The sequence below is a fragment of the Oryctolagus cuniculus genome, chromosome 15 (assembly GCF_051225735.1).
Source record: "Oryctolagus cuniculus isolate XC-2025 breed Fujian yellow rabbit chromosome 15, ASM5122573v1, whole genome shotgun sequence".
In the NCBI taxonomy this organism is placed as follows: domain Eukaryota; kingdom Metazoa; phylum Chordata; class Mammalia; order Lagomorpha; family Leporidae; genus Oryctolagus; species Oryctolagus cuniculus.
This window is the reverse complement of record NC_142881.1, coordinates 6,616,298-6,631,045: the sequence shown is the minus strand read 5'-3', so window position 1 is coordinate 6,631,045 and position 14,748 is coordinate 6,616,298. Positions and strand designations below refer to the sequence as shown.

Here is a 14,748-nt window from a genome sequence, read left to right as displayed (position 1 = left end):
TCACTCTTCAAGGGCCTGCAATACCCAAAGCCAGGCCAGACTGAAGCCAAGAGCCAGAAACTCCATCCTGGTCTCCCACATCAGTGGCAGGGGCCCAAGCACTTGGGCCATCCTCCGCTGCTTTCCAGGTGCATTATAAGGAAGCTGGACCAGAAGCAGAGCAGCCAGGACACAAACCAGCACTCTGGTATGGGATGCCAGCATCATAAGCGGCAGTTTAATGGCTGCAGGAGAACACAGCCCCCTCCCACCCTCTCATGTGACAGTCACTCAACAGTCTTGTATTGGGCAACATTTACATGCAGCCACTATTCCAGATAGTGGAGATACAACAAGTAAGCCAATGAAACAGGAGTCCCTGTCTTCAGGAAGTTCAGAACATGTTGGTGGAGGGAGAAAGACAATAGATGGGGAAAGTGAATAAAACAGACACGGTGCTAAATGGTAATAAACAGTGAAGGGACCAGCAAAGCAGGGAAGTGGTACTGAGAGTGTGGGGTAGGATTGTGATCCTGGGGAGGCCACCCGAGGAGGATTCTCTGGGGGTGGGGAGGATCTCTGAGACTGAGCTGGACAAGGCGGGCTCCAGGGTCAACGCTTGTTGGGAAGGAGAAGAAGTATGAGTGTGTGAAGGAAGTATTGGGCTTGGGTACCACTACAGCAGAGTTCCAGCACCCCCCGCCCCACTCGGGGCACTCTAAAGATGGGATGGCCCTATGGAATTATCCCAAGTTGGAGCAATGACCAGGGACTGAACACTGGTTGCCCAGAAAAGGAGGAGTGACTGTAGGCCAGGAGACCGTCTTCCCCTGGGGAGAATTCCATTAGGCTGAGCTGACCACCTCCCCAGCAGCAAGGGTAGAAGTCAGCAAATCCTGCAAGGGGGTCTGACCAGAGAGAAAGGACTCCAGGCGGCTATCTGGAAGAAGAGCAAGGGCAACGGCCCTGAGGGAATGCAGGAAGCCGAAAAACTAGTGTAGCTGCAGCCCAGGAAACCCAAGGGACAGCAGGAGGAAATGAAGTCAGACCAGATCATTGTGAGCTTAGGGCTTTGGCCAAGAAGCAACATGACTTAAGTTTTATATTTAAATGCTGAAGGACTCTGAGCTGCTGGGTTCAGAGTAGGCTCGGCAAGAAAGGAGTTAAAGGCAGAAGTAGGAACCCGGGGTGACTCTGGACTGTGGGGCTGAATCCTTGCTGAGGGCCACAATCCTGCCCACTCAGGCTTCCTGAGTGAGGCGCTGGCGCGGCCATGCGGGCGCCTGGACCGAGCGGCCGGTGGGCTGGCGCTGGACTCCAGGGCTCGGAGCCTGCCCCGTGTAGGGTGAGAGACGGGGAGGCGTCGACGGGTTCAGCTGTCAGAGCTCTTCCGTTTGCTGGGCTTGGCAAGGATGCTGTGCGGACTCGGCCACCAGTTCTGAACAGGAAAGCCTGAACTGATTGGAAAACAATGACGATGTTAGCCCGTCTCTGGTTTGTCTTCCTCCTGTTGACAGTTTACTTCCCGTTAATTACTTGTGTTGTCCTCTTCCCGCGACTTCTTGTTACACGTGTGTGCCGTCGTGCCCAGAACCCAGCAGCTTCTTGGGTCTGGGTTACTGTAACACTCTGCCTTCCCTCCGCCCTCGCCCTGCAACCGCCGCCTCGCAACCAGCGCGGCCCCATCAACATGGAAATCACGTCATGTCCCCGCCATGTCCACTCCCAAAGCGGCCGACGGCCACACACAGCGTCCCTCGTCCTCGGCTTCTAACCATGAAGAGTTTCGTCTGCCAAGGGAAAGCTCTCACGGGCTCTACAGACAAGGCCCTGCGGAGCCTCCAGGGCGGGGGGCTTTCCGTCACGAAAACCCGCACCCCTCGAGCCCTCGCGTGGGGCCCTCAAGCCCCTCGCCGGCCGCCCGCCGGGGACTGCATTTCCCAGGATGCCGCGGGGCGGCGCCGGCCGGAAGGCTGTGCGCCCTGCGCGGGGCATGATGGGGGAGCTGGAGATTTCCATCATGGCGGCTTCCATTTCGGGCTACACCTTCAGCGCTGTGTGCTTCCACAGCGCCAACAGCAACGCGGACCACGTAGGTGCCGGGCCCCCTGCCGCGGCCGCTGGGGGGCCTTCAGCCTCCGCCTCGGGCCGGCGCCCGCGGCCAACCAGGGGCCGCTCGCGGCTCGCCCCTCGGGCTCCGGGGCGGGCCGGAGGGGCTGGTGACCCGGGCGGCTGCCGCCCCCCGATCAGCTCCTGCCGCCGACTGGGGCTCCTCCACCCCCGGGCCGGGCCCCCTCGCTCGGTGCCCACCCTCAGCCCGGCCGTCCCGGGGACAGCCGTCTCCGGTCCCCCAAGTCTGTCCCGGCCGGCCGGCCGCTGTGTCAGGAGTCGCTTGGTGGACTCCGGGCGCCTGCCCCTCCCCGAGAGTCTGGCTTCTGCATCTTTGAGGGGCGCCGGGGGTCGGGAAAGAGGGGAGACACCCAGCTCCGCCCGCCGGCCTCACAGGTCTCGGGGGGTGCTGTCCGGACTCGTGCTCGTTGTGCGCTTTCACACACAGAGAGGCGTAAACAGGAGCGCCAGGGGCAGGGTCTGCGTCTCCTTCCAGTTGCGCGTTTAGTTCGTTGCGAATGTTCGGCAACTACAGGACGTTCTCGGCGAAACCGGGTTCGAGTCAGGCCCGCGTCTGAGCGATCAGAGAGGCGTGGGCTTTGGCGCCCCGAGGGGGAGCAGAGCCTGTCCGTGTCCGAGTCTTTATTTTATGGGTTGTCTTTCAGTGTCGCTGGCCTCCACTTGGCAGTTCTTTGAGAAACTAGGTAATTTCGCTTGATCAGGAGGTCTTCAGCTCGCCCGCCAAACTGGGGGGATTGTTTGAAGTGACCCGAATAGTGGACGATTAAAATCCGTGAAGTACGTGTGTGGGGCTCTTTCCGTGGTTGTCATTACAAAGCAAAATGGTCACACCGCTGGAGGAGCTGGGCTTGGTTTGCTGTCAGCATTCTTAGCCTCCATTAATAAAAACTGACCTCGCAGAGAGATGGTTCCAGCTGCAAACTGAGTGGAAATAAGCTAGCGTGCCTTTCATCTGTCAGCGTTGGTAGTAGACGTTGGTGATGGGCGTACGCAGAGCCTGGGTTTTCCCAGAGCGACGCTGGACACTGGCCTTTGCTACCGCTCTTGGCCAGCTGTTCAATGCAGGGCGGTCCGCGTGCTGGCGGTTTGTGATACTCGTACTGCCCCTGGACTGTAACATGAGTTCAGTGATGCTGTTGAAAAATGGATAGTTTCATTTGTTTTTAAAAATTTATTTATGTATTTGAAAGAGTTCACAGAGAGAGGGAGAGACTGAGATCTTCCATCCTCTGGTTCACTCCCCAAATGGCCATGTCCAGGCCTCCCACGTGGGTGCAGGGGCCCAAGCACTTGGGCCGTTTTCCGCTGCTTTTCCAGGTGCATTAGCAGGGGGCTGGATCGGAAGTGGGGCAACCAGGATACAAACCGGCACTCGTGTGGGATGCTGGTGGCAGCTTAATCCACTGAGCTACAGCACTGGCTCTGAAAAGTGGATAGCTTTTCTATGACTGTAGCGGAATGATTGTTACTTAGATCGGATTATCACTTTAAGAACTACCCCCTTAATATCTACCCTGTTCCCAGCATGGTGCTGGAGTTGATGTAAATTTTTACCAGTGCCAGTGTTTTGCAACTGTGTTTTATCGGACGCTCCTGCTTATATTACCCTTGCTGCATTTACAGATAAAGAATACTTGAAAATAGTTTTAAAGTTGAAGAAGCCAGAATTTACTTTTGTAGTGCAAGCTTCTTATGTCCAGGCAAGAAATTAATTTTTAGATCATTAATTATTCTTGAGAGCTGAGATTAACAAACTTTTTCTGTAAAGAGCTGGGATCGCATGCGTTTTTAAGTTTTGTGAGCCAGGTGGGTCTCCAGAGCAACTACCCAACCCTGCTGTTGCAGCGAGGACGTAGCCCCAGGTAATACATCCTTGAGGGTGACTGTGTTCCGATAAAGCTGTGTTTAGACATTGAGATGTGAGTTTCCTATAATTCACACATTTCGTGAAATACTCCTGTTTTTTAAAATAAAAATAAATATTATTTCAAGCGGTATCCATGCCCTAAATATTTCTTGAATTAAGAATTAACAATATAAATATTATATTTGAATTAAGAATTAACAATATAAATATTATATTAACAATATAAATAACAGGTCCACCTCACTGTAGTTAGTAGGACAACTATTTTTGTAGCTGCTTAGTCTTTCTCTCTCTTTTTTTTTATTTGAAAGACAGAGTTACAGAGAGAGGTAGAGACAGAGAGAGAGGTCTTCCATTTGCTCGTTCACGCCCTAGATGGCCACAACAGCCACAACTGAGCAGAACTGAAGCCAGGAGCCAGGATCTTCTTCCAGGTCCCCCATGGGGGTGGCAGGGGCCCAAGCACTCGGGTCATCTTCTACTGCTTTCCCAGGCCATTAGCAGGGAGCTGGGTCGGAAGAGGAGCAGCTGGGACTAGAACTCGGTGCTCATGTGGGATGCTGGTGCTTCAGGCCAGGGCATTAACCCTGCTGCACCACAGTGCTGGCCCCACTGCTTAGTCTTACGATAACCTTACCATATACAGAAGCTTGATGTTGTGTAGAAAAGCCAGTCTTAGTTTGCAGGCCACACATTGACAGGCGCTGGACCGCACCTAGCCCCCACACCATAGTCCACCTACTCCTGTTCCAAGTAGCAGTGGCTCAGATCCTCCAGACCACCTGATGATTAAACAGTCATTTTGCACTTGGCTTTAAAATGTCTTGATGTTGATGTTGATTTATATCATTGTCTCTCAGACTGAGTGGTGTTGTAGGGTGTTGCCAGATGAGATACAGGACATCCAGATCAATTTGAACTTGAGAGAGCTAGCAAATGATTTTTTAGTTGTTAAGTATATTCCTAAAACTTACATAAAAATTACTTTGTTGTTTATCTGAAATGCAGGTTGAACTGGTGTTCTGTTACCTTTTTTGCTAAATCTGACAGTCCTAGACTGTGGAATACTGGGAATCTCTAGCTGTGTTCTCAAGGTCTGATGCTCCGTGGGAACACTAAATTGTTTTGTTCTTAGTGTAGTTTAAAAGTTTTTTTTCCTGCTTGTTACAAGACAGACCTTTTCTAATGAGGACTCGTCATGCAAAGGCTTTCACAGGGTAAGACAAGCTTGTTTAGTCAGTGTTTTTCAAGCTGGTAGTCTTGGACGCTCTTTTGGGACGCAGTTTTTGTTTGTTTGTTTAGGGAATCTGTATCTTGCTGCTTTGGGAAATGACCTACACTTGATGATTTGGGATTTTAGGTCCTCTTCCCAAATCAAATGCAGAGCTAGATTGTGAAGTGGCCTTCTCTCTCCCTTCAGCCTTGCAGAATTTGGAAACTTTTTTCATGTTTTAATTATTCTCATTTTATTTGAAAGGCAGAGACGGAGTCAGAGAGAGCCTCCCTCCGCTGGTTCACTCCCCACATATCTGCAACAGCCGCAGGAGGGGGAGGCCGTAGCCAGGAGCCCAGAATTCAGTCCACCCAACGTGGGTGGCAGGAGCTCAAGCACATGCTGCCTCCCAGGGCACGCATCAGCAGGAAGCTTGATCGGAAGCAAAAGAAGCCAGGACGCAGACGAGGCGCGCTGACAGGGGACGCAGACGTGCTAAGCAGGGATTCCGCTGATGCACCGATGCTCACTCCTGGAGACGTTTTTATGTTTTTAAGCGATTTCATGTATTTGAAAGGCAGAGTTAGAGAGAGAGAGAGGTCCTTCATCTGCTGGTTCACTTTCCAAATGGCCACAACGGCCAGCACTGGGTCAGGCTGAAATCAGGAACCAGGAGTACCTTCCAGGTCTCCCATGTAGGTATCGGGGCCCAAAGACTTGGGCCATTCTGTGCTGCTTTCCAAGGTGCATTAGCAGGGAGCTGGATCAGAAGTGGAGCAGCCAGAACTTGAACTGGCGCCCATATGGGATGCTGGTGCTGCTGGCAACAGCTTAACTCGCTACACCACAATGCTGGCCTCTTTGGAAAGTTTTTCTAAACTAGGAAGCCTTTTTAGCTGATTTGACCAATCAGCCCAAGATAGAAGGGTGTGTAGTCCAAGGGCATTGTTTCAACAAATTGTTCAACTAGTATTTCTTTCTTTCTTTTCTTTTTCTTTTTTTCTTTTTTTTAGCCAGTATTTATTGACTGCTGCTACAGTGTGTGTTCGGCACGGAGCTTGAGGGCTGAGCGCATCCAGCAGTGTGGAAGCACAGAATCTCTGCCGTCACGAAGCTTACATGTTAGCAGGGTGTAGGCACTTATTTTCTATATAAATCTGTAATGCGGTGGCTAGGGAGAGGCTTAAGAGGAAAAATGATGGAGAGGACATAGTGCCTGGGGCCAGAGTGCCTAGCAGGTGCTGTTTGCATTATGTCGGTCCGGCAAGGCATCTGTGGCAAGGTGCTATTTGAATAGAGACCTCAGGAAGGGAACCTGGCCTTCTGTGTTAACTCCTTTACCCCTTCATCATCAGCAGTGTTTCATAAACAGTGGGGCACATTCTATATCAAGAAAACAACCTTGGGACATTTCTGCTTCCTGAGCACTTGACATTGCCTATGAGACGTAGTAGGACTGAGGTGATGAATTCTAAAGGCAGGAAAGATGGGTCAGCGCTGTGGCGCAGTAGGGACAGCTGCCTCCTCAGTGCCCGCATCCCATGTGGGTGCTTCTTGGAGTCTCAGCTGCTCCACTTCTGATCCAGCTCCCTGCTAATGTGCCTGGGAAAGCAGCGGAAGACAGCCCAAGTGCTTGGACCCCTGCACCCACATGGGCGACCCAGAGGAAGCCCCTGGCTTTCTGGCTTTGGACTGGCCCAGCTCTAGCCATTGTGGGGGTCAACATATTATTTTATCTTACTACAGAATCCTTTATTCAAACACTGTAGTTAACAGGTTGCTTTAGTCTACTTGTGTGTTTATAGAATAGTAGTTTACACTGATAAGCTTATTTGGAGTACTGTTAAAATTATTGTAAATAATAACAATAATCAATATTCCCAACATCTCCTAATTTCAGTAAAAATTACCTTTATTTTTAGTCTGCAACTATTTTCCTTTCAGGAAGGATTTTTGCTGGGAGAGGTAAGACAAGAAGAAACCTTCAGCATCAGTGACTCACAGATCAGCAACACAGAGTTTCTGCAGATAATTGGTAAGTTGTTACCTTAGAGGTGTCCTTTTAATATATGTACTTACTATTTGTTTTGTTCCATGCTTCTTAGCTGATTTTAAAGGATTACAAGTGCATAGATAGAATGATCTGCACCAACGAATGATAAGAGATTTGTTTTTAAAGTCAGTGTGAACTTACAGTGCCCAGCTGGGAGGGTGGCTGTTCCGTGAGGCCCCTCGCCCGCCAGCTGGGAGGGTGGCTGTTCCTGAAGCCCCTCGCCCGCCAGCTGGTCTGCCCTCTGCTATCGCTGTCACTGAGTCACCACTTGATAGTCTCCTCAAAACCACAGTGAACCTCAGATTTGCAGATTTTGCTCTCCCCATTGCCAGTGTCACCTCAAATTCACAGGAGCGGGTGGCCGGGGCTGGTCCTTCCTAGAGGATTCTGGCGAAGATGTTCACGCTTGTTTGCATGAGATACTTGCTGAATCCGCCTGGCCTCTGAGGAATAATCCAGTCACTTCCGGGGAGCTTCCTGAGGAAGACTGGGGAGCTTGTAGACGCTGCCACGTTTAATCAGTCTCCCTTTGATCAGTGCGGGTAGCAGGCCTTCCAGGCGCACTTTGGCAGATCACAGAACAGAGCATCCCGATGCTCAGGACGGTACAAAGCGTGTTCCGTTTATTATGCAGCGAACACGGAAGAACATCCGTGTGTGAGACACATGCGCTAGGTTGAGGGAGGTGTGCCCAGATACATTTCTGTCCTCCAGAGCCCTGGAGGGGATAGGATACAACAGATACACAGAAATATCAGACAGTGCCGTGAGCACCTGATACAACCGATACACAGAAATATCAGACAGTGCCAGATGAGCACCTGATACAACCGATACACAGAAATATCAGACAGTGCCAGATGAGCACCTGTGGAAAGGAACAGAAAATCCTGTAAGTGCCCAAGTGGAGAGAAATGACTCGTGGGAGATCAGTGAAGATGTCAGGCTGGAGGGGGCTTAGTGCGTCAGGAGGCACAAGGCACGGAGTGCCCGAGCCCTGCGGGGAGTGTGTTTCTGTGCCACCAGGATACAGAATGGGAGGTGAGTTGCTTGCAATTTGAAATCCTACTGGCTGTTACGTCATGTTGGGACCAACGCATCAATTATTCAAGCATGTGCTGGTTACCTCCCACTCCGAGGACTGGGTGCAAGAGTGAAGATTCAGGTAGACCTAGGACCGGGGAGACTAAACTGTTTCCTAAAAGGGCAAAACCTTCAAACCGCAATGTTGACAGACCAGGTAAAGACTGATACGTGTACAGTGTGCAGCTCATCTTTTATTGAGAAGTTTTGTTTTTATGTTGCTGAACTCTAAAATTCTCACAGAATTCTGTTTCATGGGACATTTGTGCCGTTATTTAGTATTTGCTCCTGAGTTTTCAAAATTACTCTGGCAGATAAAAGTTAAGTTGCCAGATACAGTTAAGTAACAGCAAACCATGAAAGAAGGAGCTCTGTTACCTGGCATTATAAAAACAGCATTACTGATTAATATTCTGGCTGCTTATTTTTAAAGAAATAGGGTGATAATTAAAATGCTGCATAGCATATGTGTCATTTCTTTTGATTCATAAACCTGGTTCTGTCAGTGAGGATCAGCTTCCAAGCTTTTGTAGGTTTGGGGAGGTGCTAGTTGATAGTGTGGTTAATCCGGAGCCATGACAGCCATTGTTGGCTGTACAGTGTTTCATATTAGCTCTACACAGCTCATTGGTGGAATGATTGTGGGTCTCATGGACCACGTGTTTGGTAGTGTCATTTTAAATGTGTTACCATTGGGACATGTTTCTTTTTAAAAAATAGATAGTGAAAAATGTAAACCTGGGACTCTGAAAAACTTGAGTCAAAAGGTCAAATGTTAGATCAAGTCCACGAGGAGTGTTCCCTGCCAGAATGTGGTAGGGAATTTGACCTCCAGAATAAGATGTTTTAATAAAATGGCCAAATTTATTATTTGCTGACAATGTCTGAATTCATGCACAAGCACCTTTATCTTACTCTTATACTATGAAGAACTTTTATATAGAATATATATTTTGAAAACAAAATGTTGGCATCTTGTGTTTTTTTTTGTTGTTTTTTTTTTGTTTTTGTTTTTTTTTTGACAGGCAGAGTGGACAGTGAGAGAGAGAGAGACAGAGAGAAAGGTCTTCCTTTGCCGTTGGTTCACCCTCCAGTGGCCGCTGCGGCTGGCGCGCTGCGGCCGGCGCACCGCACTGATCCGATGGCAGGAGCCAGGTGCTTCTCCTGGTCTCCCATGGGGTGCAGGGCCCAAGCACTTGGGCCATCCTCCATTGCCTTCCAGGGTCACAGTAGAGAGCTGGACTGGAAGAGGAGCAACCGGGACAGAATCCGGCGCCCCGACCAGGACTAGAACCTGGTGTGCCGGCACCGCTAGGTGGAGGATTAGCCACGGTGCCAGCCTATTTAAGATTTAAGTATTATCATCAGTATCTTTTAATGTTTTGGATGTTTAATCCAGGTGCTAACTCATTTTTTTTTAAAAAGATTTTATTTATTTACTTGGGAGGTAGAATTACAGACAATGAGAGGGAGAGACAGAGAGAAAGGCCTTCCTTCCGTTGGTTCACTCCCCAAATGGCTGCAACAGCCAGAGCTACGCCAGTCTGAAGCCAGGAGCCAGGAGCTTCTTCTGGGTTTCCCACACGGGTGCAGGGGACCAGAGACTTGGGCCATCTTCTACTGCTTTCCCAGGCCGCAGCAGAGAGCTGGATTGGAAGAGGAGCAGCCAGGACTCCAACTGGCGCCCATATGGGATGCTGCACTGCAGGCGGAGGATTAACCTACTGCGCCACGGTGCTGGCCCTGTACTAACTCATTTTAAGCAGAGCTGTCCACCTTGGTTTCTTGGAGTGGGAGGGAGGAGGCAGCCACAGATTGGGGAGGAAATGCAGGAAGAGTTGTTGGAAAGAGTGGAAGGGCCCCAGCAGGACAGCAAGTGTTCAGCCCACCTGTTAGGAAGAGAAACAGGAACAGCCACACCACAGGATGGGAAGCTTTGAAGAAACGTGTTCTGAGAGGCCATGTGCTGGAAGTCGGTCTGGATGAGCTGTGGGGCATGGAATCTCTGGACTTCCCAGGCAAGGCTGCCTGCCTGCAGAGACCCACCTGTCAGTTAACAAGCGTCCCAACGCCGTCCTCCTCTGCAGCTTCTCAGTTTCCAGACCATCACCCTATACTCTCCATGGTGATTTTTTGCTTAGTATTGCAAAAAATCTGAGAAAATTCTAACTTCCTTCAGAAAATAAAGAAGGCAAATTTGGATATTGTCAATAGTGTGTTTTTAAAGGTAACTAATGTTGGGGCCAGCACTGTGGGGTAGCGGGTAATGCCAGCAACTGCAGTTCCAGTATCCCATATGGACACTGATTTGAGTCCCAGCTGCTCCACTTACGATCCCGCTCTCTGCTGTGGCCCGGGAAGGCAGTGGAAGATGGCCCAAGTCCCTGGGCCCTTGCACCTGCATTGGAGACCCAGAAGAAGCTCCTGGCTCCTGGCTTCAGATTGTACCAATTCTGGCCTTTGTGGCCATTTGGGAGTTAACCAGCAGACGGGAGACCTCTCTCTCTTTTTCTCTCTCTCTCTTTGTCTGTAACTCTGCTTCTCAAATAAATAAATCTTTAAAAAAAAAATTCTTTCCTGGCCGGCGCTGCGGCTCACTAGGCTAATCCTCTGCCTGCAGTGCCAGCACCCCAGGTTCTAGTCCCGGTCGGGGCGCCAGATTCTGTCCCGGTTGCCCCTCTTCCAGGCCAGCTCTCTGCTGTGGCCCGGGAGTGCAGTGGAGGATGGCCCAAGTGCTTGGGCCCTGCACCCGCATGGGACACTGGGAGAAAGCGCCTGGCTCCTGGCTTCAGATTGGCACAGCGCGCCAGCCATAGTGGCCATTTGGGGAGTGAACCAATGGAAGGAAGACCTTTCTCTCTGTCTCTCTCTCTCTCAATGTCTATAACTCTCTCTCTGTCTCTCTCTTACTGTCTATAATTCTCTCTCTGTCTCTCTCACTGTCTAATTCTGCCTGGCCAGAAAAAAAAAAAAATTCTTTCCTTTAAAACAGAAGATGAGTTTTTTTCTCCCCTGAACTCCTGCTACTGTTTTAGTTACAAATGTTCCACATCTTAATTATTAAGAGTATCTCTGAAATAACTGTGATGGAAAACTATAACTTTTTTAATTTTAATTTTATTTATTTGAAAGGCACAGTTACAGAGAGAGGGAGAGAAAGAGAGAGACAGGTCTTCCATAGCTGGTTCACTTCTCAAAAGGCCACAACATCTGGTGCAGGGCCAGAATGGAGCCAGGAACCAGGAGCTTCATCTGGGTCTCCCATATGGGTGCAGGGGCCCGAGCACTGGGCCCATCTTCAACTGCTTTCCCAGGTGAATTAGCAGGGATCTGGGGTATAAATGGAGCAGCCAGGACTTGAATGGGCACCCATATGGGATGCTGGCTCTGCAGGCTCAGGCTTAACATACTGTACCACAGTGCCAGACTCCAGACTGTGACATTTTCAACAGCAGGTGATAGGTGACTCTGGGAGAATGTGATTAGTAGAATTGAATGATCGGCCGGCGCCATGGCTCACTAGGCTTATCCCCCACTTGCAGTGCCGGCACACCGGGTTCTAGTCCCAGTTGGGGCGCCGGATTCTGTCCCGGTTGCCCCTCTTCCAGGCCAGCTTTCTGCTGTGGCCCAGGACGGCAGTGGGGGATAGCCCAAGTGCTTGGGCCCTGCACCCCATGGGAGACCAGGAGAAGCACCTGGCTCCTGCCTTCAGATCAGCGCGATGCGCCAGCTGCAGCACGCCAGCCGCACTGTCCACTCTGCCTGTAAAAAAAAAAAAAAAAAAAAGAATTGAATGATCCGTCTCATGGTCTGATAAACACCCAGGCTGTAAGCCCTGCGGGTGAGCATAAAGAAATGATCACTGTGCTAATCACACCACTTTTCAGAACCCGTTAGGATTCGCCTTATCAATGTTCCCTCAGTGCTGAGCACCTTTGACAGGGTTAGTAGACTTCTGGAGTTCCTGTCCTTTCTACATACCTGCCTCGTACTGGGATAAGTTGTTAGTTGGTTACTGAGGGCAGGGTGGCTCAGGCCGTCTGTCCCATGCTGTCCCCATAGCTTCTCTCCAGCTCGATTCAGTGCTTCCAGTCCGTGGTTTCCCCCGCTATGCTTTATATAAGCAGGTGGGGTTGAACAAGGCACACGATAGTTGCATGCTGCTGAATAAAAGCTTCCGGATGGCACGCTTCCTACATGGACAACCGGAAACAACTTCGATCTGCGGTCTGCGTTGTTCTGAGGGGGGTCCCAGGGAGTAAGCCTTGGAATGCCACCGCCTTCACCAGGGTACATGCAGCGCCTGCTTCAAGGAAAACCGTTGTCTTGTTGTCTGAGATTTTAGATTACAGAAGTCATGAGCTATTTTGTAGTTGCCTGTCTCTTAACATGATTAACTAAGATTCATCTCCTCTTTCTAACTGCAGAAATCCACAACCATCAGCCTTGTTCAAAACTTTTTAGGTAAGCCACATCCTTCTTTGTAGCTTTTAGTCCTTATTAAAAGATGGATTGATTGAAGGCTAATATATTTAGGCCTGTAGCTGATTATGGCTACAAAAGCACAAATGCTCTTCCATCGGTGGGCACCTAAACTCATGCATTTGTTGAGCTCTCAGTGTGTGTGTGGCACTGTGGTAGGTGGTGTGGATTGTGGCCTGGATGACTTAGAGTGTAAGCGTCCCCCGTCCTCCCTGTGAAGAGCTGCTCAACCATAGAGAAGAAAGTTAAATGAGGATTGCCTGTAAATAAAACACTCCAAGGAAGAGTAAAAGGGTTCCATGTTCAACTTGCTCTTTGTGTTTATTTAAATTAATATATACCAGCTCCATATTATGACCAATCAAGGGACAGAAACAGAGAGAAGTGGGAGGAAAAACATTGAGAAGGGAGAAAGCACATGACTGAGAAACATTCTGGAAGACAAAAGGATGAGGGAGACAAAGTCCAGCATCAGAGTTACTCACTGGACTTCGCTCAAACCACCGCCCAGCCCTTTGCCTTCTTTCTCAGCCCCAGACCTTCCACCTGCTGGCTGGTCTGATTTCAACTCTGGTAAGAGTCCCTGAAGCCCTACTTCTCCCCCTTCCCAGTCACAAGGGAAGTGCCTTCCAGCCTGTGCTGCCACATGGGAACAAGCCAGTGTTCTTGCTCATCACTGCCTTCCCTTCCTCACACCTGCGAAGCCTGTGGCTCTTCCTGCTGTATTTTCCTTGCAACTTTCACTCTGACCACTCTCTCATTGTCACCTGGCCCGAACATCCACCTCCCCTGCACCCGGGAATCCCTGGGGACTCAGGTATTCGCCCCCTACGCATACACCCCTGCCTATTGGTTGTTTCAGAGGCTCACCATCCTTCATGGTGGTTGCCTGCAAATGAAGCCCTGAAGGAGCTGAGAACTGGTCTGTTGTAGGTTCACATATAACTGAAAAGGAACCAGGGGAGTCAGACAGACTGCTGGCAGTTCACTTGGAAAGAGTCTCAGAGTGCATGAAGCGATTCAGGCCCTGCTGCACACGTTGCCTGTGTTTGGTCTGTGAAAGAGCCCAGCTGGGCCCTGATCGTCTGAAGCTTTGTTGGACACGCCCTGCCTCACTTTTTGGAGGGATTTCTTAGGACACAGTCAGAAGCACAGAACCAGACGAGAATGAACTGGCCTTAAGTAACAGACTTGTAGTTCTTAGAACAGAACGAAGCCTTAGAAATGAGCTGTCTGCTCCAGACTTCTTGTTCTGCTAAAGAAGGCAATGGAGACCAGATAGGTAAAGTGACTTGCCTGAGGACATACTGTGAGAAGCGGAACTGGGGCTGGAGCTGGAATCTTCTGATTACCAGTTTGGTATATTTTTGTTATACCTTGAACTCCTCCTGCTTTACAAGGCCTGGGCTTATGGTAGTGGGAGAAGGCCAAGGGAATGGCACGATTGGTGGAAAGACCAGCGTGTTCTTAGACCTGGAGAGCCAACCCCGGATCTTGAGCACATTGGTTTTTTTGGAGGTGAGCCCATTAGGTTTGAAGTTAGTCAGATTTGGCTTCAGATCCCAGCCCTTCTGTCTACTGGCTGTTTGGTTTGGGCCGAGTCACTTAACCCCAGTATCTTTATGTACAAAACTGAGAATGAAACTTGATGAATTGTTGGGCTAAACTAATACTTCCAGCTTTGCAGCAAGAATGACATGAAACAACATGGGAAATGCAGCTGGGTGTCTTATTAATCATTCAGCAAGTGTTTATTTCCCTTCATTTCTCAGAAAATGAATTGCTACAGTATCTTTTTTCATATGCAATTGACACTTAGAAACAAGGAAAGGATGTCACAGCCGTTTGCAGCACCTCCCTCCTGGGAAAGTGATATCTTCTGAATGTAGCGATGGCTTTAAGTATTCTTTGATGCAAAAGATACATTGTATCAGGAAGGCA

At 49.7% G+C, this 14,748-nt stretch overlaps 1 protein-coding gene across 2 annotated transcripts in view; it reads left to right on the top strand.

Annotated features, from left to right (window-relative positions):
* The first annotated feature begins 1,373 nt into the window (after positions 1-1,373).
* ABRAXAS2 (abraxas 2, BRISC complex subunit) overlaps positions 1,374-14,748 on the top strand; it is a 35,047-nt gene continuing 21,672 nt past the window's right edge. The window contains exons 1-4 of one of the 2 annotated variants that reach the window (XM_089313852.1): positions 1,977-2,071; positions 7,134-7,224; positions 12,753-12,789; positions 13,152-13,380. Coding sequence is in view for 1 of the 2 variants with exons in the window: in XM_002722143.6 (XP_002722189.4) it covers positions 1,925-2,071; positions 7,134-7,224; positions 12,753-12,789 (275 nt within the window). In the remaining variant the exon portion in view is untranslated. Of the gene's footprint in view, positions 2,072-7,133; positions 7,225-12,752; positions 12,790-13,151; positions 13,381-14,748 lie in introns of both variants that reach the window. The other variant, XM_002722143.6, reaches the window with a different exon arrangement.